The sequence below is a fragment of the Podarcis erhardii genome (assembly GCF_964252035.2).
Source record: "Podarcis erhardii genome assembly, chromosome: 15".
NCBI lineage: Eukaryota > Metazoa > Chordata > Lepidosauria > Squamata > Lacertidae > Podarcis > Podarcis erhardii.
In genome coordinates, this window is record NC_138505.1 from 30612221 (window position 1) to 30639763 (window position 27543).

The window sequence follows — 27543 nt, forward strand, 5'->3', positions numbered from 1 at the left end:
GGAGTGTGAACATATTAAAGGCGGCCCTATTAAGACTGTAAAGGGAGAGGCAAAAGCGGGGAAAGAGAGGGGGATCACAAGTGTCGTGGAGAGTAAATGTTGCAAAAGGACATTCTGCATAGAGAGAGAATCATAGAGTTGTAGAGCTGGGAGCCAAGGGTCATCTAGTCCAATCCCATGCAATGCAGAAATCAGGCCTAGAGAATCCCTGACAGGTGGCCACAGATGCCGAAACACCTCCCACCGCCATCCGAGGGAGTCGGTTTCACCTTTGAACAGCTCTTACCATCACAAAGATCTTCCTAATGCTTCATTGGAATCTCCTTTCCTGTAATTTGAATTCATTGGGTTGGGTCTTGCCCCACATATTTCTATTATATAATACATCCATATCTATCTATCTATCTATCTATCTATCTATCTATCTATCTATCTATCTATCTATTATCTATCTATCTATCTATCTATCTATCTATCTATCTATCTATCATCTATCTATCATCTATCTATCTATCTATCTATCTATCTATCTATCTATCTATCTATCTATCTATCTATCTAGTGGTACCTCGGGTTAAGTACTTAATTCGTTCCGGAGGTCCGTGCTTAACCTGAAACTGTTCTTAACCTGAAGCACCACTTCTATCTATCTATCTATCTATCTATCTATCTATCTATCCATCCAGTGCCGGATTTACATATAATCTAAACAAGCTATAGCTTAGGGCCCCACTCCCTTGGGGCCCCCCAAAAAATTTAAAGGGAAAAACAAACTGGATGTACATTTCCAAAATATGAGATAAAAAAACAAATAAATTAAAACCTATATACAGCAGTGGTGTTTTGTGTTGTGTAGGCTCCTATTATGTGCAAATGGCTCTAGATATAATAATAATAATAATAATAATAATAATAATAATAATAATAATAATAATAATTTATTTGTACCCCACCCATCTGGCTGAGTTTCCCCAGCCACTCTGGGCGGCTCACAAACAAGTATTAAAAACAATACAGCATTAAAAAATTAAAAACTTCCCTAAACAGGGCTGCCTTCAGATGTCTTTTAAATAGAAGATAGCTGCTTATTTCCTTCACATCTGAAGGGAGGGCGTCCCCCCTTAGGTAGATACCCATTAGGTCCATAAATTACCATATAGCATATATTCAACACAAAAAGCAGCAGTAATTTGTTGCTGACAATGGACAGCTGGACATATAAAGGGCCCCATTACCTTCAGTAGCTATGGGCCTCATCAGACCTAAATCTGGCCCTCTATCTATCTATCTATCTATCTATCTATCTATCTATCTACCTCCCACCTTCCAAGACATTGCCTGCAGTCCCTCACTCCTTCAAACTGCTATATATTGGTCCAGGTGGGCAGAACAATCACAAACTATGGCAAGAACCTCACTTTCCTGGTTCACAGCACAAGCTTATTCAGAGAGAAGTCCCCATTTTGTTCAATGGGGCTTACTCACAGGAATGTAGGTCGGCCGGCATGGAAACTAGTATTGTTGGGCCCCTGCTGAGGCCCCAGGCCTAGGCAGGGCCCTCCACTACTGGCCCCTGCTCTAGAGTAGAAGGAGCAACAGGCACCAGCTCAGCTTGCCCTATAGCAGCAGAGAGCAAGGACTCAGCTGTAAATAAAAGGTTTTAAGCGTGTTGTTGTAAAGTGCGTTATACAAAGGTGACACCAGATGGTGGTGGTGAGCTATGGCAAATTCAATATATTTTTCAAAACATTTTTTAAAAAGCACTTCCACATTTTTTTATAAGTGTCTAGATTCTACCCAAGTGGTGGGGAAGGCAGCGAGGAGAAGGAGGGGAGTCAGAGGACATATTGCCCAAGGATTCTCAAAACACCACATAACTTAGACTGAGTTCAGCACATATGAAAAACGTAAAACAAATCCTTATTTCCTGATGAATAGCCTTTGGACCATCATGTAACTTAAACAGAAAACTATCTTTAGAAAGATTTTTCCTCCAAAAGCATTTTATTTTAAAAATCCAATTTAAATCAAAAAATTGATTCGAAAAAAAAATCTGATTTAAATAAATACAAATACAAATCCTTTTTTAATTTTTATTAAAAACACCATTGATTTTTGCCTCCTTCTGCTAAGTGGGATTGTGTGTCCTGAAGTCCTGCTGAGATGGGTATCCTCTATTCTTCCTCTCGCCTTGCCCTGACTTGCCCTTTAACTCTAAATTGCAAACTTCTGCCCTGTCTTCCTTCTTCGGCTCCAAACCCGTTTCATGTTTGATTATATATCGACCAGACGCTGATGCGGTGATCTTTGGAGCCAGCCGCCATCAGTCTCTCCTGGGGCTGGCTGTGGTCCGAAAAGGCTACGCAGTGGACTGCTGCCGTGTGGTAGTCCAGGACGGCCAAAGGCTTCATCTTCTTCCAGCCAAAGAGGCGGATGCGGTAATCCCAGCCGGCAGTCGCCAGGATTTTCTTGTCTTGGCGGAGGGTCACCTCGGCGATCCCGGGATTGGTGAGTTCATACGTTTGTCGGAGCTGAGAAAAGAAGGGGGAAATAATAATAATAATAATAATAATAATAATAATAATAATAATTATAATTATAATTATAATTATAATTATAATTATTTATACCCTCCCCAGCCAAGACCGGGCTCAGGGCGGCTAACGCCAAATATAAAAACAATTGATTGAAATACAGCTTAAAAAACAAGATTAAAATACAACATTAAAACATTAAAATGCAACCTCATTTCAGTGGAAACTCAATCAAAAACTTTTTTGGGGATAAAAACGTCAAGTCTTCACCAAGCCTAACTATCCAGACTGGTCCTACATAGGCCAGAAAAAAGAAAGGAAAAAGGAAAAAAGAAGGGGGGGGGAGAATCAAACTGATTCCAAGCCAAAGCCGAGGACCCTGGAGAATGATTTGTTACTGCACTCAAAGTACCACAGAACTGTAGGGTTGAAAGGGACCCTAAGGGTCTTCTCCTCCAACCCCCTACTATGAAGGAATCACAGATGAAGAATCCCAGACAAATGGCCACCCAGCCTATTTAAAAGCCTCCAAGGTAGGTGAGTCTACCACCTTCCAAGAGGGTCCATTCCATTGTCAAACAGCTCTTAAAGATAAAGGTAAAGGGACCCCTGACCATTAAGTCCAGTCATGGCCGACTCTGGGGTTGCGGCGCTCATCTCGCTTTACTGGCTGAGGGAGCCGGCGTACAGCTTCCGGGTCATGTTGCCAGCATGACTAAGCTGCTTCTGGTGAACCAGAGCAGCGCACGGAAACACCGTTTACCTTCCCGCCAGAGCGATACCTATTTATCCACTTGCACTTTGACGTGCTTTCAAACTGCTAGGTTGGCAGGAGCTGGGACTGAGCAACGGGAGCTCACCCTGTCACAGGGATTCAAACCGCCATTGCTTCAGGTCCTACCCTCCGGCACAGCAGAAAACAAGTTTGCTCCCTCTTCCAAGCAACAGCCCTTTAGATATTTGAAGATCGTATCACCTTGCCGACAAAGGTCTGTATAGTTAAAGCTATGGTTTTCCCAGTAGTGATGTATGGAAGTGAGAGATGGACCATAAAGAAGGCTGATCGCCGAAGAATTGATGCTTTTGAATTCTGGTGCTGGAGGAGACTCTTGAGAGTTCCATGGACTGCAAGAAGATCAAACCTCTCCATTCTGAAGGAAATCAGCCCTGAGTGCTCACTGGAAGGACAGATCCTGAAGCTGAGGCGCCAATACTTTGGCCACCTCATGAGAAGAGAAGACTCCCTCGAAATGTTGGGAAAGATGGAGGGCACAAGGAGAAGGGGACGACAGAGGACGAGGTGGTGGGACAGTGTTCTCAAAGCTACCAGCATGAGTTTGACCAAACTGCGGGAGGCCGCAGAAGACAGGAGTGCCTGGTGTGCTCTGGTCCATGGAGTCACGAAGAGCCGGACACGACTAAACAACAACAAATTGTATCTCCTCCCAGTCTCCTCTTTACCAAGTGAAACATATCCAGCTCCCTCGACCGTTCCTCATATGGCTCAGTTTCCGAGCCCCTTGATCGTCTGGGCAGCCCTTCTCTGCAACAAATATAGAAGCAGCCCTGGAAAATCTGACACCCTTTGGCTTCAGCGAAGGAGACCAAATGTGAGAAAGCTGCACAAGAGGCGTCTCCCACTACCATTCTTGTAAGAATATAAGAAGAGCCCGCTGGATCAGGCCAATGGTCCATCTAGTTGGTAGTCATCTGCCTCTTGCGGGTAGTTTAACTATATGCTTCTTGGCTTCAGTACTTTCTTTTATCTGTCCTGAACTGTCCAGCGTTCAGCTTCCTTGGATGCCTACAAGTTCTAGTGTTATGAGAGGAGAAGAACTTTCCCCCATCTGCTTTCTGAATGCTTCTATACTCTCGCTTCTCTCCTCCCCACCTGCCCATGCTTCTCCTCCTTTCACAGAGCATTCCTTTCCTGATGTGGAGTAAAGAGGGTCTTCGTTATCATGGGAAGAAAACGAATTCGAGCCAGGCAAGGGGTAGGAGAGAGGAGTTTCTTTGAAATTGGTTGGAGAAGGTTTTAAAATTGGATTGTTAGGTATATAAGGTTTTATGGACATGCATAAACTAGTATATTATAATGGAACCAAGAGGGGGAGTGGAGGGAAGTCAACCAAAAATGTATGGTTTAATTTGGTTATGAAATTTTTCTTTTCTTTTCTGTTTAGTTTTTGTCAGGGAACTGCCATCAGTGCCGGAGGGAGAGAGCAAAAGCCAGAGGGATTCCAGAGAGCGTCCAGGGATCGGGAGGAGCAGCCCATCTTCTGGGGAAGAGAATCAGCGTAGCACCAGTGGAGAAGGGGGGCAGATGGGGGAAGCGGCGAGGTGGTCCCATGACTCCTTGCCTGGGACCAGCGGGGAGAGTAGGGGTCCTCCGCTGCCCACGCCCTCCTTGCGCAGAAGGCTTTCGCGCAGAGAGAGTAGGAGGAGACTAGGCGTCAAAGAGCTTCTTTGCTGGAAGAAGTTTAAGAAACGCCCACAGACGGATTCTGCCAGCGACTGAGTCAGCCATGGGTGAGTGGCTGTCCGGACAGAAAAGGTTCACTTAGGCAACCCAGCCAGGTGTTTGCACCCCGCTGGGGAGATAAGCACCGGCTTACGCACGAGCAACCCCTAGAACCATTACAGTTTTGTTATTCTTGGAAAATCAATAAATTGTTATCAAAAGAAGAGAAAAGGAAGAAGTTGGTTGTTTTCTTGTGGAAAGCTGAAATAAAAACAAATGGGGTCTGAAACAAGACATTGCAGTATGCCGTGTTCTTGTTTAGGATGCAGCAAGCCAGCCAGCCATGCCCTCCTCTGGAAAACTCCATTTCCCATCACCCTTCTGTGACCACTGAGCATGCTCAGTCTTCACTGGGCTATTTTTTTAAGGTTGTGTGGCCTCTTAGGGATCCACCCCCCCCCTTAAAGATTTTTTGAATTTCTGCAAACCTTGGGGGGTAGGCCCTGCAAGCTTACACACAAGGTTTTTCCCCCAGCTCATGCTTTCCATGAACTGGAATTTGGAGAATTTAGTTCTGCTGCCTGTAACTTTCACTCCCCCCCCCCTACGCTCCATTTTGTTGTGTCCTGTGTTTATTGACTGAGTATTTCTTTAGTGTGGCTTGACAATTGTCTTACTGCTATAACTTAATACTTCATCATAAATTCTTTGTGAATTTAAAAAGGTGGGGTGAAAACGCTTACATAAATAAAAAACGGAATGTAATTGCTATTTTGGAGGCTATTTCCCTGCAGCCTGAAATCGGGAGCCAGTGAGGGTTGAGAACTTAGTGTGGCATTTTTCTTTTAAAATACATAAAACAGTATCATTAAAACATCGTAAGGAAAACTAAATGAAATCAGTACACCAGGCTACAGAAATTCTGGACATATAAATAACAAGAGGATTCGATGTTATCTACCCTTTCCTCTGCCTTTGCTACTGGGCTTCCGATAAGCCGATAACTTTGTCATAGTTAAACTAAGGTTACCAGATTTCTTTTCAATGAATCCAGGGACACACTTCAACTTCAATTGATTTTGTATGTGGACTTATTTGTAAATCTGGGGACTGTCCCCGGGAAACGGGGACGTCTGGTAACTTTAAATTATGCAGCTCCCAAATGTTACTCATCAGCTTCCAGGCACCATGAGCAATTTCCAATTCTCTGTATGTACCAGGTGTAGGAGACCTTTGGCACCTCCAGGTGTTGCTGAACTACAACTCCCATCAGCCCCGGCAAGCATGGCCAATGACCAAGGAGGTTCGCCACACCTGTATGGCTAACACTGGATTTATCCTGTTAGGTGTATTTTTAGCATAGTTGAAAAAGCTAAGGAGTAAACCCTGCACAAATCCGGAATGAAGTCCCTAAGATGGTTGGGTGGCGCCTCATACGCCTCCTTCCGGCAACTCCTGCAGCCCAGCTGGTGCCAAATGTATTGCTCTTCTTTCCTTTGGACCACATCAGCAAGGCTGAGAGTAGGCTCTTGTGGTATGGGCAGCCCAGGACCTCCACACCCACTGGCTAGGTTTGCGTCCCAGGTAAGTCACTTCAGTGCTGCTAACGCAGACCTGTTGATGGCATTTTACCATTGTACTGTTGAGAGTGTATTTTGCACTCTGTGCGTGTAGTTTGGGAGCTGCACGGTCAGGGAAAAAACAATGCTGTCCAAGGTTGTAAAGACTGCGGAGAGAATAATTGAGTGCACTCTTCCCACCTTGGATCAAATCTATGCTTCCAGGTGCCATAAGAAAGCTGCAGAATAGAATCATAGAATCATAGAGTTGGAAGAGACCACAAGGGCCATCGAGTCCAACCCCCTGCCAAGCAGGAAACACCATCAGAGCACTCCTGACATATGGTTGTCAAGCCTCTGCTTAAAGACCTCCAAAGAAGGAGACTCCACCACACTCCTTGGCAGCAAATTCCACATAGAATCATAAAATAGAAATAGAGATAGTGCAGGATAGTGCACACCCTGGAAATGATCTCTTTCAGCTTCTGCCTTCTGGAAGAAGGAAGAAGACTAGGACTAGCCGTCTGAGAAACAGTTTCTATCCAAATGCGATTTTGGTTTTAAATGCAGTGTAAGGTAGTGGCGCTGTGGGTTAAACCACAGAGCCTAGAACTTGCTGATAGGAAGGTTGGCGGTTTGAATCCCCGTGACAGGGGGAGCTCCCGTTGCTTGATCCGTGCTCCTGCCAGCCTAGCAGTTTGAAAGCACGTCAAAGTGCAAGTAGATAAATAGGTACCGCTCTGGCGAGAAGGTAAACGGTGTTTCCGTGCGCTGCTCTAGTTCGCCAGAAGCGGCTTAGTCATGCTGGCCACATGACCCGGAAGCTGTATGCCGGCTCCCTCGGCCAATAAAGCGAGATGAGCACCATAACCCCAGAGTCGGCCATGACTGGACCTAATGGTCAGGGGTCCCTTTACCTTTAAGGTAGTCTTTGTGGGAGTATATTGTATTTAATTATGGGGTATCAGAGTTTTTAAGGGCTAACCAGGCTGGGATAGTTGGGATAGCAGGCTTGTTGGTTTTTGAATGTCTGATGTAGATTTTTCAATTTCGTTGTTCTGTATGGGACAGTGACAATAAAGATTATCGTATCATTATTGTTTGACTTCACCCCCGGAGGGGCACTCCATTGCTTTTCGAGACAGACAGATACCAAGAAAAGGCTGAAAAGGAGCAGGGCGATAATGTTGCTGCCACGGTCTAGAAGTGAGTCCTAACCAGCCCGTTGAAGACCACTGACCTATTGGACCCCCCTAGAGAAGGAAGAGAATCACACCCTTTTCGCTTCCATTTCTGCACAGATGGGAAAGTAATTCGAACTCCGCAAACCACGGCAGTCACGTCCGGCCTGACAGGTTGAAGCGTTACAAAAACGATGGGAGATGATTTGGCCTACGAGGAGATGAGCTGGAAGGCTTAACATGTGCAGAGATTTTTTGAAAAAAGAAAGTCGTAGCTTCTCAGCTCTACCTGCTCCTCGGAGAGCATTCGCCCTGATTTACTTGTGCAAAGCTTATGCAGAGGTTGGACCAGGCGTAAGGTTGGGTCAAACATTTGGATTTGTTTGCAGGGTGGTTATGTGACAATGTGCGGTCATCTTGATTTGCTTGCAGGGTGCCTTCTATGTCTTCCCGTTAATCATTTGATCCTGCCATACTTTTCAGTGCGTTTCCTCATCAGTCTCTTAACCACAAAGCCCCCATTTTGCAAAGTGAGTTTGTGGTGCTTTAATCTGCTTCGGTTGCACAAATCTATTTTTTTTTTTTGAAAGGCACTTGAATCCCTTGTGCAAAACTGTTAAGAGCCTGTAGGCACCCTTGAGGTGTTTGTTTGTTTGTTTGTTTGTTCAATCAATCTTTATTACGGTTCAGAGACCCAACAAATTGTTACAAAGCAATGCAATGCAATGCAATGTTTGTTTGTTTGTTTATAGTAGCTACTTGCCCCGAACTTTTTCACGACACTTTAACAGATAAAAAGAACAGGATGATTTTGGTCAATGACTGGCTACTGCAAAATATCACCATGAACTGGAATTCTATTTAAGTCCTATACAGGTACTTTATTACCAGCAGATATGTTAAATCAGAATTAAGTCCCATTACATTCACAGAAGGTACGGCTAGCTGGCTGGAACCTTGAAGAGGAACATGCTGCAATGTTTTGTTACAGGTTCCACACACTTATAGGGATGCGGGTGGCACTGTGGGTTAAACCACAGAGCCGAGGGCTTGCCGATCAGAAGGTCGGCGGTTCGAATCCCCGTGACGGGGTGAGCTCCCGTTGCTTGGTCCCTGCTCCTGCCAACCTAGCAGCTCGAAAGCACGAAGTACAAGTAGATAAATAGGTACCGCTACGGCGGGAAGGTAAACGGCGTTTCCTTGCGCTGCTCTGGTTCTCCAGAAACGGCTTAGTCATGCTGGCCACATGACCCGGAAGCTGTACGCCGGCTCCCTTGGCCAATAAAGCGAGACGAGCGCTGCAACCCCAGAGTTGTCCGGGACTGGACCTAATGGTTAGGGGTCCCTTTACCACACACTTATTTCTTGATAGCAGCTACAACATCCACTCCATTTTCTTGGGGTGGGAGATGTCTCTCCTCCTCCATCAGAAAATTTGGGATAATTTCATTCAATCAAAAGTTAATGAATTTCTGTATAAGCTGAGGAAGGACATAAAGTAAGTTCTTAGGTCCACATGGTGCTATTGTCAACGCATTTTTGGTGCCAGGCAAAAACCTCTCTCTTTCCCTCCCCAGGCATTGGATAGATTATGATGATATGTTTTGCTGCTAAGGTTTTGTTTTTGTTTTTGGCTGATGTTTTACTGGAGCTGTTTGGTATAGATTTTTGTATAGTTTTTATTGCAATGCACTGTTCCCTCAATTTTATGTTATGCCTTAAAGTTTTTAAAAATGCTGTAAGTTGCTTAGAGACTCTTTACATAGCAAGAGACTAATGAACTGAATATGAAAAGGTTAGATATTTAAAGCATTATTTAAATGCCCTATTATTAGGGGTGTTGGTTTTTACTTACCTGGCATTTAATTTAATGTCAATTATTTATCTGGTGGATAAGGCAATTCTGATCTTTCATAGGTTTGGTTATGTAAATAGAGTTTTAGTACTTTTTTAAAAAGGTCTAAATATGTTTATATACATACAGTATATGTATAGTGTCAATGCATAATAATATAAAGTCTAAAATAACCAGACATACATGCAGTAAAAAAGCGAATAAATAACAGAAACAGATGTACTGTTTTAAAATGCTAAATTTCAGGGTATTAGGTCATATGCACTACCTTCCTTGCCCCTAGTTTATTATGAGCTATGATGTTTGGCTAGGGATAGATGGACCTTTCAGTTTCTCGACTTTTCCACTCTTAAATTCAACTCTCCACATTTCCACATCAGTTTGCAATTTTTCTACAAGTAACAATGCCATCGTGAAAACTTGTCGGCGTATCAGAGCGAATCTGTCCTAGCAGAGACATTTCTGCAAAGCGATTTTCTCTAATATAATGTGCTTTCATGCATGCTTTAACCGAGCATATGCAAAGTTTCCTACACGTAACTTGGCTGGAGATCTGCTTTGCACAATTTGGAGAAGTGCAAATTTCAAAGGAGGGCTGAGTTTTGGGATTGCACATTATTTCGGAAGCTGCAGATCGGAGGCGAGGTTCGCCTTCAAATGTGAAATGAATCGGTTTTCTCCTCCAGGTCTATGCTTGGTCTTCTGAGGAAGCCTCCGAGATTCCTCCCCGCAAGAAAAGAACAGCCTCAAACCCATTATCCCTTCATTACACTATCCTGGCCTAACCACTTTCCTTTGCAGCTTCCCCACCATGGTGCCCGGCACAGATTTTGGACAGCCTCCTGGAGACAAGAGAGCCTCGTTTCACCAACTCTTCACCGGCACACTGGACCGGTGCCATCCCAAACGGGGCCGCTCTTGCGTCACGTCTTTGGACAGCCGGTTACCGAGCGAGGAGTCGCCAAAATGCATCGGGAGTAAAAATAACGTGCCACTGAGTGGCTTTCCAATCACCACCATTACCTCAGGGATGTGGAATGTTGAGGGGGAAAAAACCCATCTGGTTCGTATTATTAATCCAATAGGAAAGAGAGAGAGAGAGGGGAGGGGATAGGTGGAAATAACCTGATGTGAGTCTCTTAATGCTTTCATTGGAGAGACAGCAAGTGAAGATGACGGAATGGCCTTGAATCAATGAATCATAGAATTGTAGAGGTGGAAGGGACAGCGAGGGTCATCCAGCCCAACTCCCTGCCATGGCATAGAATTGTAGAGGTGGAAGGGACAGCGAGGGTCATCCAGCCCAACCCCCTGCCATGGCAGGAATATTTTGCCCAACGTGAGGCTCGAACCCACAACCCTAAGATTAAGAGTCACATGCTCTACTGACTGAGCTATCCCTCAGTCTAAGTGGGGAATGTTTCAGAACCAGCCTTGGCAAAAACGCCCAGAGTTCGCTCCAAGTAACAATAACTAATTCTATTATAATACTGATGACAAGCCCATTCTATAGTTGCTGATGCTGTGTGACTAGTGGGGCCTGCAATAAGAAGTTAGAGGCAGCTGCCTTGTGCTGTGTGGATATATGTGTTATTATTGCAATTTCTGTGGTCTGGTCTTTGACCATAATATATCTTGATTGCTGCATCAGACCATCGGTTCAGCACTGTCTATGCCGACTGTCTTCAGCTGTTGTTGGACTACAACTCCAATCATCCCTAGCTAGCAGGACCAGTGGTTGGGGTGATGGGAGTTGTAGTCCAACAACAGCTGGAGGCCCAACCTTGAGAAACAATGGACTGCCCCATCACAGAATGGCTGTGTATGTGTACATGCATGGGAGGAGAACTGCATATCCAAATGTTAACTCTGCGTCGAAAAAGCTTTGCATGTGGGAAGCAAGGATATTATTATTATTATTATTATTATTATTATTATTATTATTATTATACCGCCCTATACCCAGAGGTCCAGGGTGGTTCACAGAAAAAATAAAAATATAAAAACACAAAATATATAATCAAAATAAAAACAACCCAATAGGCCAACCCAACAGTTTAATCTCACTGTAAACAAGTGGTACAGCGACAATAAAGTTTTTCTATTTCTATTCTATTCTATTCTATTCTATTCTATTCTATTCTATTCTATTCTATTCTATTCTATTCTATTCTATTCTATTCTATTTCAATAACAACAACCCCCCAAACAACCCCCCAAACTCCCCAACAACCCACATTTTAAATGGGCAAAGAATCAGGCTTGCTGTATGCTATCTTTCCACTTGCAGGGAGGCATCACATGGCAGGCATAACCCCCCCCCCCCGCATCTGCATTTTTTTAAGGGTTAAATGAGGTCTGAGGCCGCTGAACATCAGTGGAAATTGATCCCTTAATGTGCAGGATTAGAACTTAATTTGGATTAAAACCAACAACAGAGATAACTCTGAGGACTCTGCCTACTATGCAAATGACTCATCCCAGCTTTTCACATGTTCTACTTCTAAGCGTCTGGGCGCCTCGTCTTTGGCCATCCAGCAACAGGAGGCTTGAGAGTCCTGCCCCTAATTAAGTACGACTTAACCTCTTGGCATTGACCGGCTCTTTTGTCAATGTACAGATTACTCTGTGGCCATTATCATTTGCTGTCATTAGGCGACCTTGGCTACTCCGGGAGATGTCTTTAATGAAGGCAGCTGCTTCGTTGGAGTGGAACACTGTACACCCTGCCCTTCTGTAATAATAAACTCCCTTTCCCATTATAGACTGGAATGTCCAAAGAACAGAGACTTAATTTCAGAACGCTACAATCAAAATCCTGTTAGACCTTCATAGCAAATCTTCAATCATCCACTTGCTGGCGGCTGCACTATCAGTCATAGAACAAGGGCGGAAGGACCCCTCAAGGCTCTGTTTATTGCAACTTCCGACAAACCTATCAAGTCTGTAAATGGCACCAAACTGGGAGGGTCAGCCAATGCCGCAGAAGACAGAATTGGGATTCAAGATGACCTTAACAGATGGAGAACTGGGCAAAAGTAACAAGATGAGTTTCAATGGGGACAAAGGTAACGTTCTGCACTTAGACAGGTAGAACCAGCTGCACAAATGTAAGATGGAGGAAACACCTGGATTGCCAGCTATGCATGTGAGAAGGATCTAGGGGTCTTAGTAGACCACAAGCCTAACACGATGCAGCAACAAAAAAGGCTCATGCTATCCTAGGCTGCATCGACAGAAGTATAGTGTCCAAATCAAGGGAAGTAATAGTATGACTCTATAATGCCTTGGACAGATCACACCTGGAATACTGTGTCCGATTCTGGGAACCACAATTTAAGAAGGATGATGACCAGCTGCAGCGCAACCCAAATTATAAATGGTTCAGAAACCAAGCCTTATGAGAAATGGTTGAGGGAATTGGGCATCACCTTGCTGACAAAGGTCCGTATAGTTAAAGCTATGGTTTTCCCAGTAGTGATGTATGGAAGTGAGAGATGGACCATAAAGAAGGCTGATCGCCGAAGAATTGATGCTTTTGAATTATGGTGCTGGAGGAGACTCTTGAGAGCCAGTGTGGTGTAGTGGTTAAGAGCGGTGGACTCGTAATCTGGTGAACCGGGTTCGCTTCCCTGTTCCTCCACATGCAGCTGCTGGGTGACCTCGGGCTACTCACACTTCTCTGAAGTCTCTCAACCTCACTCACCTCACAGAGTGTTTGTTATGGGACAGGAAGGGAAAGGAGAATGTTAGCCGCTTTGAGGCTCCTTCAGGTAGTGATAAAGCGGGATATCAAATCCAAACTCTTCTCCTTCTTGAGAGTCCCATGGACTGCAAGAAGATCAAACATCTCCATTCTGAAGGAAATCAGCCCTGAGTGCTCACTGGAAGGACAGATCCTGAAGCTGAGGCTCCAATACTTTGGCCACCTCATGAGAAGTGAAGACTCCCTGGAAAAGACCCTGATGTTGGGAAAGATTGAGGGCACAAGGAGAAGGGGAAGACAGAGGACGAGATGGCTGGACAGTGTTCTTGAAGCTACTAACATGAGTTTGACCAAACTGCGGGAGGCAATAGAAGACAGGAGTGCCTGGTGTGCTCTGGTCCATGGGGTCATGAAGAGTTGGACACGACTAAACAACAGCAACGGCCTGGTAGACTAAAAGGAGATATGACAGCCATCTTCAAATATCTAAAGGGACAACAAGGTGGGTTAGGATGAATGCTTAATTGCTCTCAGTAAGTTTACGATGCAATGTAATATCACAGTTCTTGACCTTTTTCTTTCTTTCTTTGTTAAGCTGATTGCAGGTATATTGTCCAAAGTGGAACACTAATGTTCCATCGATGGGAGACCAATGGCCTCTTGATACCTTGATACAGATTTCTGGGATGTGGGACCCAGGGACAGAGAGAAGCAGAGAACGAGAGAGCTTGGGGAAGATATTCAATGCCCATTCCATCCTATAAAGTGCAGAAGGAAATTCTACCTTGAAAAACAAACAGATTACTCATGTCCATAAATGTAGCATTGCGCATATGTTCTGTATTTTATTTATAACTCTTTTTAGTTGCCATTCTAGCCAGAGGCAACTCTCAAGTAATAAAAACCCAAGAAAAGTAATAATGAATACTTTTTAAAAAATGCAATAAACCTTACACTTTAAAGAATAGAAAGCTATAAATGAGCAACACATCAGCACCTTGAGCAACATCTCACTCACCCCAAGTAAATGCTCCCCGGCCCAAATCAGCCTCAGCTGGTGGCAGAAAGCATATAAGGTCCTGTCTGGACTACACCTTGGAAGTATTATACCACTCTAAAAAGTCATGGCTTCTCCCAAAGAATCCTGGGAAGTGGAGTCTGTTAAGGGCGCTGAGATTTGTTAGAAGGCCTCTCTTCCCTGATTCCCAGGACTACAATCCCCAGAGTTCCCTGCGAGGTTGTGAAATCAGTCTGAGAAGACCAAGGGTGAGGAACTTCAGTTCTGTGGGCAGAATGTGGCCTTCAGAACCCCTTTCAGGCCACACCCACTTTCCTATGGCCGCTCCCCTCACTACCCACCTGCTCCACATCTAGAGCGTTTTATGCCTGTAATGTGTCCTTTGACAATGCCTCTTCCTTGGTCTAGGCCAGCATTTCCCAAACTTGGGTCTCCAGCTGTTTTCGGACTACAACTCCCACCATCCCTAGCTAACAGGGCCAGTGGTCAAGGATTATGGGAATGAATTGCAGTCCAAAAACAGTTGGAGACACAAGTTTGGGAAACGCTGGTCTAGGTGGTGGATAGAGAAGGGGACGTGTGTGCAATGAAGCCATCTTACTTCACCAGAGTAAATATGATTATTATTAATTTATTATTATTTCTACCCCGCCCATCTGGCTGGGTTTCCCCAGCCACTCTGGGCGGCTTCCAACAGAAGGTTAAAAATACATTAAAACATCAGTCATTAAAAACATCCCTAAACAGGGCTGCCTTCATATGTCTTCTAAATGTGATATAGTTGTTTATTTATTTGACATCTGGTGGGAGGGTGTTCCACAGGGCGGGCGCCACTACCAAGAAGGCCCTCTGCCTGGTTCCCTGTAACTTCGCTTCTCGCAGTGAGGGAACTGCCAGAAGGCCCTCGGAAGTGGGTCTCAGTGTCTGGGCTGAACAAAGGGGGTGGAGACGCTCCTTCAGGTATACAGGACTTAGGCCATTTAGGGCTTTAAAGGACAGCACCAACCCTTTGAACTGTGCTATTACATTAATTAAACGAAGATCATGGCCACTGGGCCCATCACCTCCTGGCAAATAGAAGGGGAAGAAATGGAGGCAGTGAGAGATTTTACTTTCTTGGGCTCCATGATCACTGCAGATGGTGACAGCAGCCACAAAATTAAAACACGCCTGCTTCTTGGGAGAAAAGCAATGACAAACCTAGACAGCATCTTAAAAAGCAGAGACATCACCCTGCCAACAAAGGTCCTTATAGTTAAAGCTATGGTTTCCCCAGTAGTGCTCACTGGAAGGACAGATCCTGAAGCTGAGGCTCCAATACTTTGGCCACCTCATGAGAAGAGAAAACTCCCTGGAAAAGACCCTGATGTTGGGAAAGATGGAGGGCACAAGGAGAAGGGGACAACAGAGGACGAGATGGTTGGACAGTGTTCTCGAAGCTACCAGCACGAGTTTGAATAAACTGCGGGAGGCAGTGGAAGACAGGAGTGCCTGGCGAGCTCTGGTCCATGGGGTCATGAAGAGTTGGACACGACTAAATGACTAAACAACATTACATTAAAAGCTTCAACTGCTTTGCCCCTGACTCCGTCCACCATCGACACATGACCCCCAAAATGCTGTCCAGAAAGGAATGTGGCCCCTGAGCTAAAACAGTTCCCCCATACTTTTGTTAAGACCTTAGTGGGGCCTGCATAAAAACCGAAAAGGACAGAGAAGAACCAACGACTTAACGGAAGTTGAAGAAGCGTCTCCATCTTCACCCAGCTTTCCCCCAGATCATAACCAGCCTGTGATTAATTAGCTAGGGATTGGCAACAGCCCCACTTCATGACTAAATATTTTTTCAGTCTATCAAGCCATTAGCGAAAAAACAGAACAAATGGCGCGGGGGGGAGGGGGGCAAAGGCACTGACCTCTAGGCTCTGCTGCTCATTGCAGCTCCAGCAGCAAAGCATCTTCTCAGACGAGGCCGAGACCCCCTTGGCCTTCTCAGAGTCAAAGTCAAGGCCCATGATTGGCTCCTGATGACATGTGAGTCGGGTCTGCATTCTCCCCATTGACAAATTCCACAGAACCACTGATCCATCCTCATAGCCGACCAGAAGGGAAGGATGCAAACTGACCTTGGGCTGATAGGAAACACAGAACAGATGAGTGAAGTGGCCTGGCCAACTCCCCACCAGTTATTAGACACAAGCCCGACGAGTACCGTATTTTTTGCTCTATACGACTCACTTTTTCCCTCCTAAAAAGTAAGGGGAAATGTGTGTGTGTGTTATGGAGCAAATGAAGGCTGCGCAGCTATCCCAGAAGCCAGAACAGCAAGAGGGATCGCTGCTCTCGCTGCTCAGCGATCCCTCTTGTTGTTCTGGCTTCTGAGATTCAGAATATTTTTTTTCTTGTTTCCTCCTCCAAAAACTAGGTACGTCTTATGGTCTGGTGCGTCTTAATAGAGCGAAAAATACGGTAAATGCAAGCAGGGCAGAGAACTCCAAAAGGCACTGTTAAAACAAGCTACAATACCCTCAACCTTGAATACCAACCGGGACTAACCTGGCATGTGTAGGCAACTAGTTTTTAAAAGAGGGGAAGGGCAACTGGAACACAGTTACCCTACCCTTAATTAAAATCTCATAACGCCGATTATTTCAAAAGCTTAATATGATGATTTAGTTTAATCTTGGGTTGGGCCCTAATAAAAAAAGCCTGGTTGGAATGCAAATTGGCAGAGCCAAATTCCTTTCTCCTCTTGCCGAAGTGTGATGTCAAATATCTTCTCAACACTTCATCACCCCAAAATGCTTCTAGCGACACCTGCGTTCCGTATGGACCCCAATTATTTCCCACTCAATTCACAGCAAGTTCTGTTGGTGGTCCCTCCCCCATTGAAAAGCTCCTTATAATTTGAATTTTATTGGTCGTATATGGAAAGAATTGGATCTGACTCAGATAAAGCATTTATGACATTATTCATCGATGGCAACCAGGGCGTTAGTACAAAACAACAGAAAAGCAGGCAAAGTTATGTATTTTATTTATGATTTGTGAAGTGGATATAATTTGTATAAGGTATGTGGTGGATTTTTTGTTTATGTTTTTTCTGTGTATATGTGCAATATGAATAAAAATTGAGCAATGAAAAGCAGGCAAAGTAGCAGGAATGATGGACAGGGAACTCAAATGCTAGGCCTTTAATTTAAAGCTGTTAAAACTATAATGTTGGAAGAAGAATAAGGGAGAGAGAAGAAAAAGGCGTTGAAATGTCAAAACATATTTTCCCTTGGAATCCTAGGAAGGATTCTGTTTCAGGGTTGGGTTAATTTAAGGAACAATTAAAGAATGTGTTGTGAGCTAATCTGAGGTTCTTTAAAGGTAAAGGTACCCCTGACCGTTAGGTCCAGTCATGGATGACTCTGGGGTTGCGGCGCTCATCTCGCTCTATAGGCCGAGGGAGCTGGTGTTTGTCTGCAGACAGTTTTCCTGGGTCATGTGGCCAGCATGAATAAGCCGCTTCTGGCGAACCAGAGCAGTGCACAGAAACGCCGTTTACCTTCCCGCCGGAGCGGTACCTATTTATCTACTTGCACTTTGACGTGCTTTTGAACTGCTAGGTGGGCAGATGCTGGGACCGAACAATGGGAGCACACCCTGTCACGGGGATTTGAACCACCGACCTTCTTATCGGCTAGCCCTAGGCTCTGTGGTTTAGATCACAGTGCCACCTGCGTCCTTTAGTTACCATATTTTTCCATGTATAACACATCCCTGTGTATAAGACGCCCCCTATTTTTGAGGACTCCAAATTAAGAAAACGGGGGGAGATTGCCCAGAGTTGGTGAGCTTTTTTAGGGGGCGTGGTGGCCAAGAGTTGTTGAGCATTTTTAAGGGAGATTGCCGAAAATCGCTCACCCGCCTGGCATACGCTGCCACTTGCGCATTGCCACTTATCATCTGTCCCCGCGCCAGGAGAAACAGCCAATCGCCCGACCACTTGCCGCAGCCACAGCCAATCAACACCGGCCCTTGCCGCAGCCACCAATAACACACCCAATAGCTGAGGACAATCTCCGGCTCACGGCAGCAACCAATCCCACATCCCCCCTATGCACTATCAGTGTATAAGACGACCCCCAATTTTTAAGATAATTTCTTAAGGGAAAAAACCTCATCTTATACACAGAAAAGTACGGTATGCATTTATGAGGATAGCCAACCCAGCTTGCTGTCCTCTTCTTCTACCTGCAGCCCTCACCCTATGTACCTCAAAAGTTTTATCTGGAAGGTCCTGTGCAGATTTTGAGGGTGTGTTAGGGAGAAGGAGAGGAATGGGGAGTCCAATTGCCCAAGTGAAAGTCTGTTTCGCTCTTGCAACAGAACATTTAAACTATAGTGTTTGCATTGTGATGTAACCCAATTTACATACCGCCTCATACATTTCTGAAAAATCATTCTAAGGTGTTTACACAAAATAACGTGAAATATTCACACTGGTAACACCAACAGACTTTAAAAACAAGTAGACATTTCAGAACACTGTGTAATGGATGGCGGGTGTTTATATCCTTCCAACCTTGAACCTATAAGTCTCTTGGCCCCCACAAGGGCTCTGCAAGATCCACTGCCCTTTCAACCTTTGAACATATAGATTATATAGGTAGGACAATCTCATTTGGATATCTATTTGGACATATGAATGGTTTCATAATAATAGATACGTTTGAGGATTGACGGATTGTTCAAACTGCTAATATGAGCTGACATCCTTTTTTCCTGTTATATTTTAAACATATTAAAACAAGCAAGCAAGCAGATGTAATAAAATCTTCAATATATATAAAATCAACAGTTTTGTAAAAAATTAAATAAACACCAGAGTTTTGAACAGGCCTTGGAAAAAGAGCAAAGAACATGGCTGCTTAATATTAAATTTGTTCATATTTTCATATATGAGTTTGTGTAAGTGCGGAATAAAGAATATGTATGTGTGTGGTTTTTTTAAAAAGCTCAAGTAAAGTGCTGTCCATGGATACTATCTCCAATATCAAGGGAAACTATTTTCTTTCTCTCCCCCTCCCCTAAAAGGAAAAAACTAAAAATCTCCTGAACCCAAAGAGTTAACAGGTCTGAATCCCGCTGTAACCAATTGAGAGATATTTTGATTAATGATGTCACAGGCCAAAGGGCATGGCACTCTGGCCAGCCACCCAATTTATTTAAGTCTCTGAAATAACTCAAAGAAAGGAACGTTACTGGATTACGTGTCACACTTAAGGAAAATATTCATCATGCACCGGCCGGTTGACGGATGGCCCCTGCAAATCGGAAGACTCACCATGTGAGCAAAAGGTTCAAAAGTCGTAATCAAAGCAAATTAAAAAAAACAATTGCCTGTTAACGCCAGCTATAGATTTTAAAGGAGAAAACACAAACCCACAAAGGCCCAAATACTTTCCGACAGAACGCAAAGATGCCCCACTTTCAGATCTGACCTCTTGCCAGATCTTTATGTTAATTAATTAATTAATTAATTAGAGGTAGCATTTGAATAATTAAATGCTCAAGACAACCGTGCATTGACCCTCTCCCTCTCCCATTACTCCTTCAGACCAGTATCAAGACCCATGTTACAATACAGTGGTACCTCGGGTTACATACGCTTCAGGTTACAGACTCCGCTAACCCAGAAACAGTGCTTCGGGTTAAGAACTTTGCTTCAGGATGAGAACAGAAATCGTGCTCCGGCAGCACTGCAGCAGCAGCAGGAGGCCCCATTAGCTAAAGTGGTGCTTCAGGTTAAGAACAGTTTCAGGTTAAGTACGGACCTCCGGAACGAATTAAGTACTTAACCCGAGGTACCACTGTACTAAAATTGTTTTAAGAATCCCTAGGCTAGCTACAATGGATGATCCTGTTGGTGAAAATAGCCTCTCAGCAGTCCTTCCTGTTAAAGCCTGCTTTGTGATCTATCCCTCTCCACTCTTTGTCATAAGGGAAAGATTTTTAAGAATGCCGTAAGAATCCGGGTTGGATAATAATGGTGAAGGTCATGAGTTACATTTGTCCGTCGCTTTGTACAGAGGAAAAAAGTTTCGCAGCGACTTGACAAGGTTAAAATGCAATGAACGAAAGCAATTCAGAGCCAGAAAAAAAAAATTAAAGGAAGGGGCAATACAAAATAGATAAAAGGTATGACTAAGGTCCTAACCTGCCCCACGAAACAATGAGCTCCACTGATGGAGGCAACTTCCTTATCAAAGGCCAGAGCAAAGGAAAATGCCTAAAGACCGAGGGGGCCAGTGATCCATGCGACAGTCACCTCCAGGCTTGACTACTGTAATTCGCTCCATGTGGGGCTGCCCTTGAAATTGTCCCACAAACTCCAGCGGGTGCAGAATACTGCAGCGAGGCTCCTCATGGGGTCCCTGCCATGTGACCATATTCACCCAGTGCTTTACTAGTTGCACTGGCTCCCGGTGGAGTATAGGGTCAGGTTCAAGGTGCTGGTCTTGACCTTTAAAGCCCTTTGTGGCTTAGGGCCCTCGTATCTATGGGACCGTCTCTCCTGGTATGCCCCACACAGGACCTTAAGGTCCATGAATAACCATAGTTTAAAGGTCCCGGGCCCTAAGGCAGTCAGACTATCCTCCACCAGGGCCAGGGCCTTTTCAGTGATGGCTCAGACCTGGTGGAATGCTCTGTCCCACGAGACTAGAGCCCTGCAGAATTTAACCTCCTTCCATTGGGCCTGTAAGACAGAGCTATTCCGCCTGGCCTTTAATTTAAATTCAGCCTGATCTTTTATTTCCCTTCTCTTCCCTCCCCCTCCCCTTTTATGAAGATCACCCGCTCTGAGACCCCACAGCTAATTCTCCCCTGGCCTCCTCACTGGCCCAAGTAGGACCAATTCAGCCACCATTTAATTGATTTTTTGATTTTTATTGTTATTCATGTTTTTATGCTGCTTTTGTAATTAAGTTTTTTAAAGTGTTTTAAATTTGTTGTTAGCTGTCCTGAGCCCAGTTTTTGAACCGGGAAGTGCGGGGTATAAATAAATTTATTATTATTATTATTATTATTACTACTACTACTACTATTCCCGGGGAGAGCATTCCATAGATGGGGAACCACACTGAAAAGGCCCGTTCTTATGTGGCCACTCTCTGCATCTCCCTTGGCTGGGCATCTGCCGAAAACTGCAGGGTATTGGCTGGTTCATATGGGGAGGGTGGCCCCTGATCAAACCAAAGGCCTGCCTGACCTAGAATCCTGTATTCCAACCAGATACCTGTGGGAATCTCACAGGTAGCTCATGACAGCAAACAGTTCTCTCCTGCTGTTCCCCAGTGATGGGTATTCATAAGTATACTGGTTAGCTTGTTTTGGAAGGCATTTTAATTTATGTGCCATTATTGGATTGTTGGTTTTTTGACTGCTATACAGTGGTACCTCAGGTTAAGTTCTTAATACGTTCCGGAGGTCTGTACTTAACCTGAAACTGTTCTTAACCTGAAGCACCACTTTAGCTCATGGGGCCTCCCGCTGCCGCCGCGCTGCCAGAGCACGATTTCTGTTCTCATCCTGAAACAAAGTTCTTAACCTGAAGCACTATTTCTGGGTTAGCGGAGTCTGTAACCTGAAGCGTATGTAACCTGAAGCGTATGTAACCCGAGGCACCACTGTATAGCAGTCTGTTTTGCTGTCTTTTCATGATGGTTGATGAATTGTACAGCAACTTGGGTGCCATTTTTTTTTTTTTAAAAAAGGAGAATGTGAGCCGTATGTTTTATAAATTAAAAGCGCTGCTATCTTTGGAAGAGTAGAAAGGAAGGTCCAAACAGCAGCTTGAGGTCGGATGGAACATTCCTCCCTCCTTTGAAGGAATATGTCTTATAATCTGACGCGTATCCACTGGGCTCCTGCAAATCATAGCCAACTGGAAAGGGTTGAATCTGCAAACGCAAGGATTGTTTTCCCTTAATTTTCCCTGCAGGAAAGGTGCTATGTTGTGCAATGGTGAGCATTTAAAAAAAAACCAACTAACTAACAAGAATGCATGTAGAAACTGGAAATGCAGTAAGTACTTTATTATATAAACTCCATTAATGCATATTCCTGACACGTTGACAGTGATTCTCCTTTGCTTGCTTCCTTCCTTCCTTCCTTCCTGGACAGGCTTCCAAATGAAATAGCAATAAACCTCTGTCTGTCTGTCTCTGCAGTTAAGTGTAACACTTCTGAATATTCTAATGTTCTATAACTACCACCTTGACTACAGCACCTTTTGATTTACATCCGAGCAGTCGATGAAGGCAGAAGCTGAAATGCTTTGCTATCAAAAAACAATCTGTTTTGTTACTCACTGTAATTCATTTATGATTTTTGTGATTACCTGTATTCTACCAGAATCTAGGACAAGGCTGTATGAAGTGCTATACAAAAGCTTTGACAACTTTTCTGTCTCTCTAGAACAGTGTTTCCCAACCATGTGCCTCCAGCTGTTTTTGGACTACAATTCCCATCATCCCTTGCCACTGGTCTTGCTAGTCAGGGATGATGGGAGTTGTAGTTCAAAAACAGCTGGAGGCACAAGGTTGGGAAACACTGCTCTAGAAGACTAAATGTTATAGGCTTCCCTACCACTCTTCCCCTCTTTAGAGCACTGGAGGAAGTAAGTAAAACATGGACAGGGAATCTGTGGTCTTCCAGATGTTGTTGGACTACAACTTCTATCATCCTTGACCAAAGGTCATGCTAACTGGAGCTGCTGGGAGTTGGCAGTCTAGCAAAATTTTATTATTCCTGCATTGCAGGGGGTTGGACTAGATGAAAGGGGTCCCTTCCAACTTTACAATTCTTTGATTCTATGAAAATCTTGAAGGCCCACTCCCACTTTCATTTTTGACCAAACTGCGGTCAGAGGAACCCGCCCCCCGCTAAAACTAGTTGGTTAAAGCAGGGTCCATCTGTATTTTGATATTCTGGTTTATTAAATCAGAGAGCGATAGAAGGAACCACAGTTCCTCAAGTTTGTAAACCACCAGGGCACTATGGTTGAGGCAAAACGGAAAGCATGAAGGTTTCACTCTCCTCCTCTTGTGTGCAAAGGAGGAGACAAAGCCCTCTGCAAATAATTCCCAATCATCTAAACCAGCTTTTCTCAACCTGTGGGTCTCCAGATGTTGTTGAACTACAACTCCTATCACCCCTAGCTAGCAAGGCCAGAGCTCAGGGATGATGGGAGTTGTAGTCCAACAACATCTGGGGACCCACAGGTTGAGAACCACTGATCTAAATTATTAGTTTAGACAACCATCAGCTGAGCCACCCAAGTAAATCCTCCATTAAATATAGGTGCTATGCTAAAAGTATGAACTGGGCCTTCATGTCTTCTATTGATATGACAAAGTGTGTGAACCTTAAAGGTAAAGGGACCCCTGACCGTTAGTTCCAGTTGTGGACGACTTGGGTTGCGGCACTCATCTCGCTTTATTGGCCGAGGGAACCTTAAGACTTCTCTAAATAAGGCCCAGCGGTATAATTACATTTGAACCCTCAAAATCAGTATTGATGGGTGCCTAGTCCAACCCCACTTGCTTAGTGCAGGGGCTGAAGAGCACCCAACACAGATGGCTATCCAGGCTCCAGTATTTCTTTAATTCCAAAGACAAAAGTCCATTCCAAAGATATATTAACATATATTTCGGAAAGTTATTTGCTATGCATTTGGACACCTCTTGACATATTGCAACTACATTTTGCATGATGTTTCCCAAGACCAAGGAACATGTTTCCCTCCATGTGTGGATCCATTTTGTCTAGGTTTGGGATGCCGGATGCCACTTTGAGTCAAGATGGCGCACGGAACCTTTCAAAACGTCGTGATTTCAGCCAATTTTTGCGTGATGGTCCCCAAGATCCAAGAGCAGGTTTTCGTCTTGCGTTTGGGTACTAGGCACCATTTTGAATCAATATGGTTCAAAACCGATTTGAACCATTGATTTAAAAACCACACCGATTTTGTCATCGTTGTTTCTCAGAATCCCCAAGCAATGCTGAGTATGAGGCTGCTAGTACAGGATAATGTAAGCATTATACATAAATAAATATGTTTAACCTCTCCAAATCTGAAGAGGCAAGGTAGGTAGTAACATGGTTGGTTCACACCAGACTAGAGACAAGCAGATCAAAATACAGTCATGTTGATTAAGGCTCAAGTGTTTTATTAATGCCAGGCTATCAAATGCCTTGCCAAATCCAAGTTCCATGATCATTATTTCCCCCCCTGGATACTTCAAAAAACCAAACTACCCGGGCTAAACTTTTCAGGGAGTATTTACAAAACTCGCAACCCACACCATCTGGTGAAGTGTGGAAAGCTCCAGCGGTTATGTGAAGGATGTTCCTGTTTCCCTCCCACCCTTAATAGCATAATTAGTTGATTGCTTTTGACAATCAATCAAAAATAAATAAATATAAAAAACTCAGAGTGAAGAATGATTCATGGGCTCCGTATATAGAGAAATGAATCACAGCGAGGGAAGCGTTTTGTAATTAGCAAGCTCCCGTTGGCTTACCTGCCACATCTTCAGACACATGGGCATGCCCAACTTGGCATCGGCCTCTGGCTTCAAGGTACAGACTGAAATCTTGGATGGCAGCTCCAAAACCCGAACCTGACATCAGGAAAACAAGTTTAGTTGGCCTGGCGCCAGGCACAAGGATGAGTCTCCTAAGGTGATTTGCAAAAAAAGGTGGAGCAAGCTCTTTTGTTGCTCAGGGATGGTGGGAGAAAACAAATCAACCCGGAGGAAGCCCCAGAAATCATAACTGCTAAGAAAGGCCAAAGGAAGCTACCTTATACTGAGTCAGAATATCGGTCCATCTAGTTCAGTACAGTGGTACCTCGGGTTACATAAGCTTCAGGTTACATACGCTTCAGGTTACAGACTCCGCTAACCCAGAAATAGTACCTTTGGTTAAGAACTTTGCTTCAGGATGAGAACAAAAATCGTACTCCGGTGGCGTGGCAGCAGCGGGAGGCCCCATTAGCCAAAGTGGTGCTTCAGGTTAAGAACAGTTCCAGGTTAAGAATGGACCTCCGGAACGAATTAAGTACCGTATTCTTTGCTCCATAAGACGCACCTTTTCCCTCTTAAAATCTAAGGGAAAATGTCTGTGCATCTTATGGAGCAAATGTGTGGTCTCTGGGGCTGGGGGGGGGGACCCCGGGCTTCCCGCTGCTCCCCGGGGCTGGTGGGAAGTTAGTGGAGCTGGTGGGGGGGGGGGAAGCCAGGCTTTCCCCCCACCGCCAGCCCCACAAGCTCCTGAGCAGCTGTGGGGTAGTCCGCGAAGCCTCTGTAGGGCAGCAGGGAGCCTTCATCCCGTTGCCCTGGGGAGGCTTCGTGCGGCTATCCCTGGCTTTTGTGGGAGGTGGGGGAAGGGACAGAGTGAGGCTCTCTTACTTCCCCCACCTCCCGCAAAAGCCTCCAAGAGCCGCATTTTTTTTTCTTGAATTCCCCCCCCCCCCAAAAAAAGTACGTGACCTTATGGTCAGGTGCGCCTTATGGAGCGAAAAATACGGTACTTAACCTGAGGTACCACTGTACTGTCTCCACAGGCTGACAGCAGCGGCGTAGCTGGCCGCTCGGGTGCCCAGTGCAGGGGCGTGTCCTGCAGCCAGGTGTGGGGCGATCCGTGCCTGTGGGGGCGGGGCGAACCTCTCCGAAGCTTACAGCCTCTCCATTCACACCCCCTCAACTGTGGGACGGCTGAGGGAGAGGCGGTAGGCAGGCGCAAGTTCCATGCTGCCATTTCAGGCTGCACAGAATCTGCAGGCGCCTAAGCCACCACATCACTCCTAAAATGTTTTGTGACCCCATTTTAATTTTTTTTAAAAAAACTAATTTTGTCACCCCACCCCCCTCATTTGATGACACCCGGGGCGGTCCGTACCCCCTTCCCCCTTCCTCCGTCACTGGCTGGCAGTAGTTCTCCAGGGTTCCAGGAGACGTGGGGGGTGTCCAACCTGGGTCCTTCTACATTCAGAGCACATGCACGAGATAAACTGTTTAGGTTTCAAACAAACTCAAAAACAGGACATCAGGAGCGCTTCAGCCCTGTTTTTGAGTTTCTGCCCTGTTTTTGAGTTTGTTTGAAACCTAAACAGCTTATCTTGTATTCCTTTGTAAGTTTTACTTAAAACCTTTTTGTAAAGGCAATACTAGAGTTTTTACAACCGAGTCCTCAATTTCTTATTACTACTGCTTGGTTCTCCTAAATAGGGCTATGTTTAAAACTTGTCATTGAGGTTTTCATACCTTTTTTTGTAAACTCAAGGAAGCGTTTCAGCCCTGCTCTTGAGTTTGCTGGAAATTATTTAAAATCATTTAAGGTTTATAATGTTTTCTTAAATAGGGCTATGTTTAAAACTTGTCATTGAGGTTTTTATACCTTTTTTGTAAACTCAAGGAAGCGTTTCAGCCCTGCTCTTGAGTTTGTTCGATAGCACTTAAAATCATTTAAGGTTTATAAATGTATTTATTTCCTTCTGAGGAAACTGATTAGTCCAGTGAAACGAGTTTTGTAGCCGGCATCTCTATAAGTCTTTGTTTAATTCTAGGTTAATTTTCCCTTATTTTTTTTTTCATTTAATTCAATTCTATAGTCGATTACTTCTCGTTTCAGGGATTTTCACGGTAATTCTTTTGTTTTGTGTAATTTTTTGGTTCCGTGACTGTATTTTTCACTGGTTTGAAAAGTTATTGGCTGTCAGGTACTTGGATAAAAAGTTTTCTCTGAACCTCAGGGAAAGGTACCTGAGTTTCATTGCTGAATCATAGATTCATAGAATTGCAGAGTTGGAAGGGAGCCTGAGGATTATCTCGTCCAACCCCCCATGTAATGCAGGAATATGCAGCCATCCCACTGTTAGCCCACAGATGGAAGGAAGATAAAGTACCCACAAGAGAAGAATGGCTGATAAAGATGATGGGCTATGCCGAAATGGCGAAAACGACCAGGAAGATGAGAGATCAAGAAGATAACAAATTTAATAAAGAATGGAGAAAATTTATAAGTTACTTAAAAGAACACTGTAAACAACTAAAAACATTGGCAGGATTTTTTTTAAAAAAAACACACTTGCAATGTAAAGAGAACTATGGTGAGAATTGAGTGTTAAGAAAATATGGAGATTATATGATGCCACTGGAAAAGAATAATTATGG

General features: G+C 44.4%; 1 protein-coding gene across 5 annotated transcripts in view; it reads right to left on the minus strand.

The window, feature by feature from the left end:
* Positions 1-2121: 2121 nt before the first annotated feature.
* GNB1L (G protein subunit beta 1 like) overlaps positions 2122-27543 on the minus strand; it is a 90041-nt gene continuing 64619 nt past the window's right edge. For 4 of the 5 annotated variants that reach the window (XM_081842839.1, XM_081842841.1, XM_081842840.1 and 1 more), the window contains 3 exons: positions 24892-24990; positions 16231-16446; positions 2122-2531 (listed from right to left, as the gene is read on the minus strand). In XM_081842839.1, coding sequence (XP_081698965.1) covers positions 2265-2531; positions 16231-16446; positions 24892-24990 — 582 coding nt within the window. In that variant the 3' untranslated portion in view covers positions 2122-2264. The remainder of the gene's footprint in view (positions 2532-16230; positions 16447-24891; positions 24991-27543) is intronic. The other variant, XM_081842843.1, reaches the window with a different exon arrangement.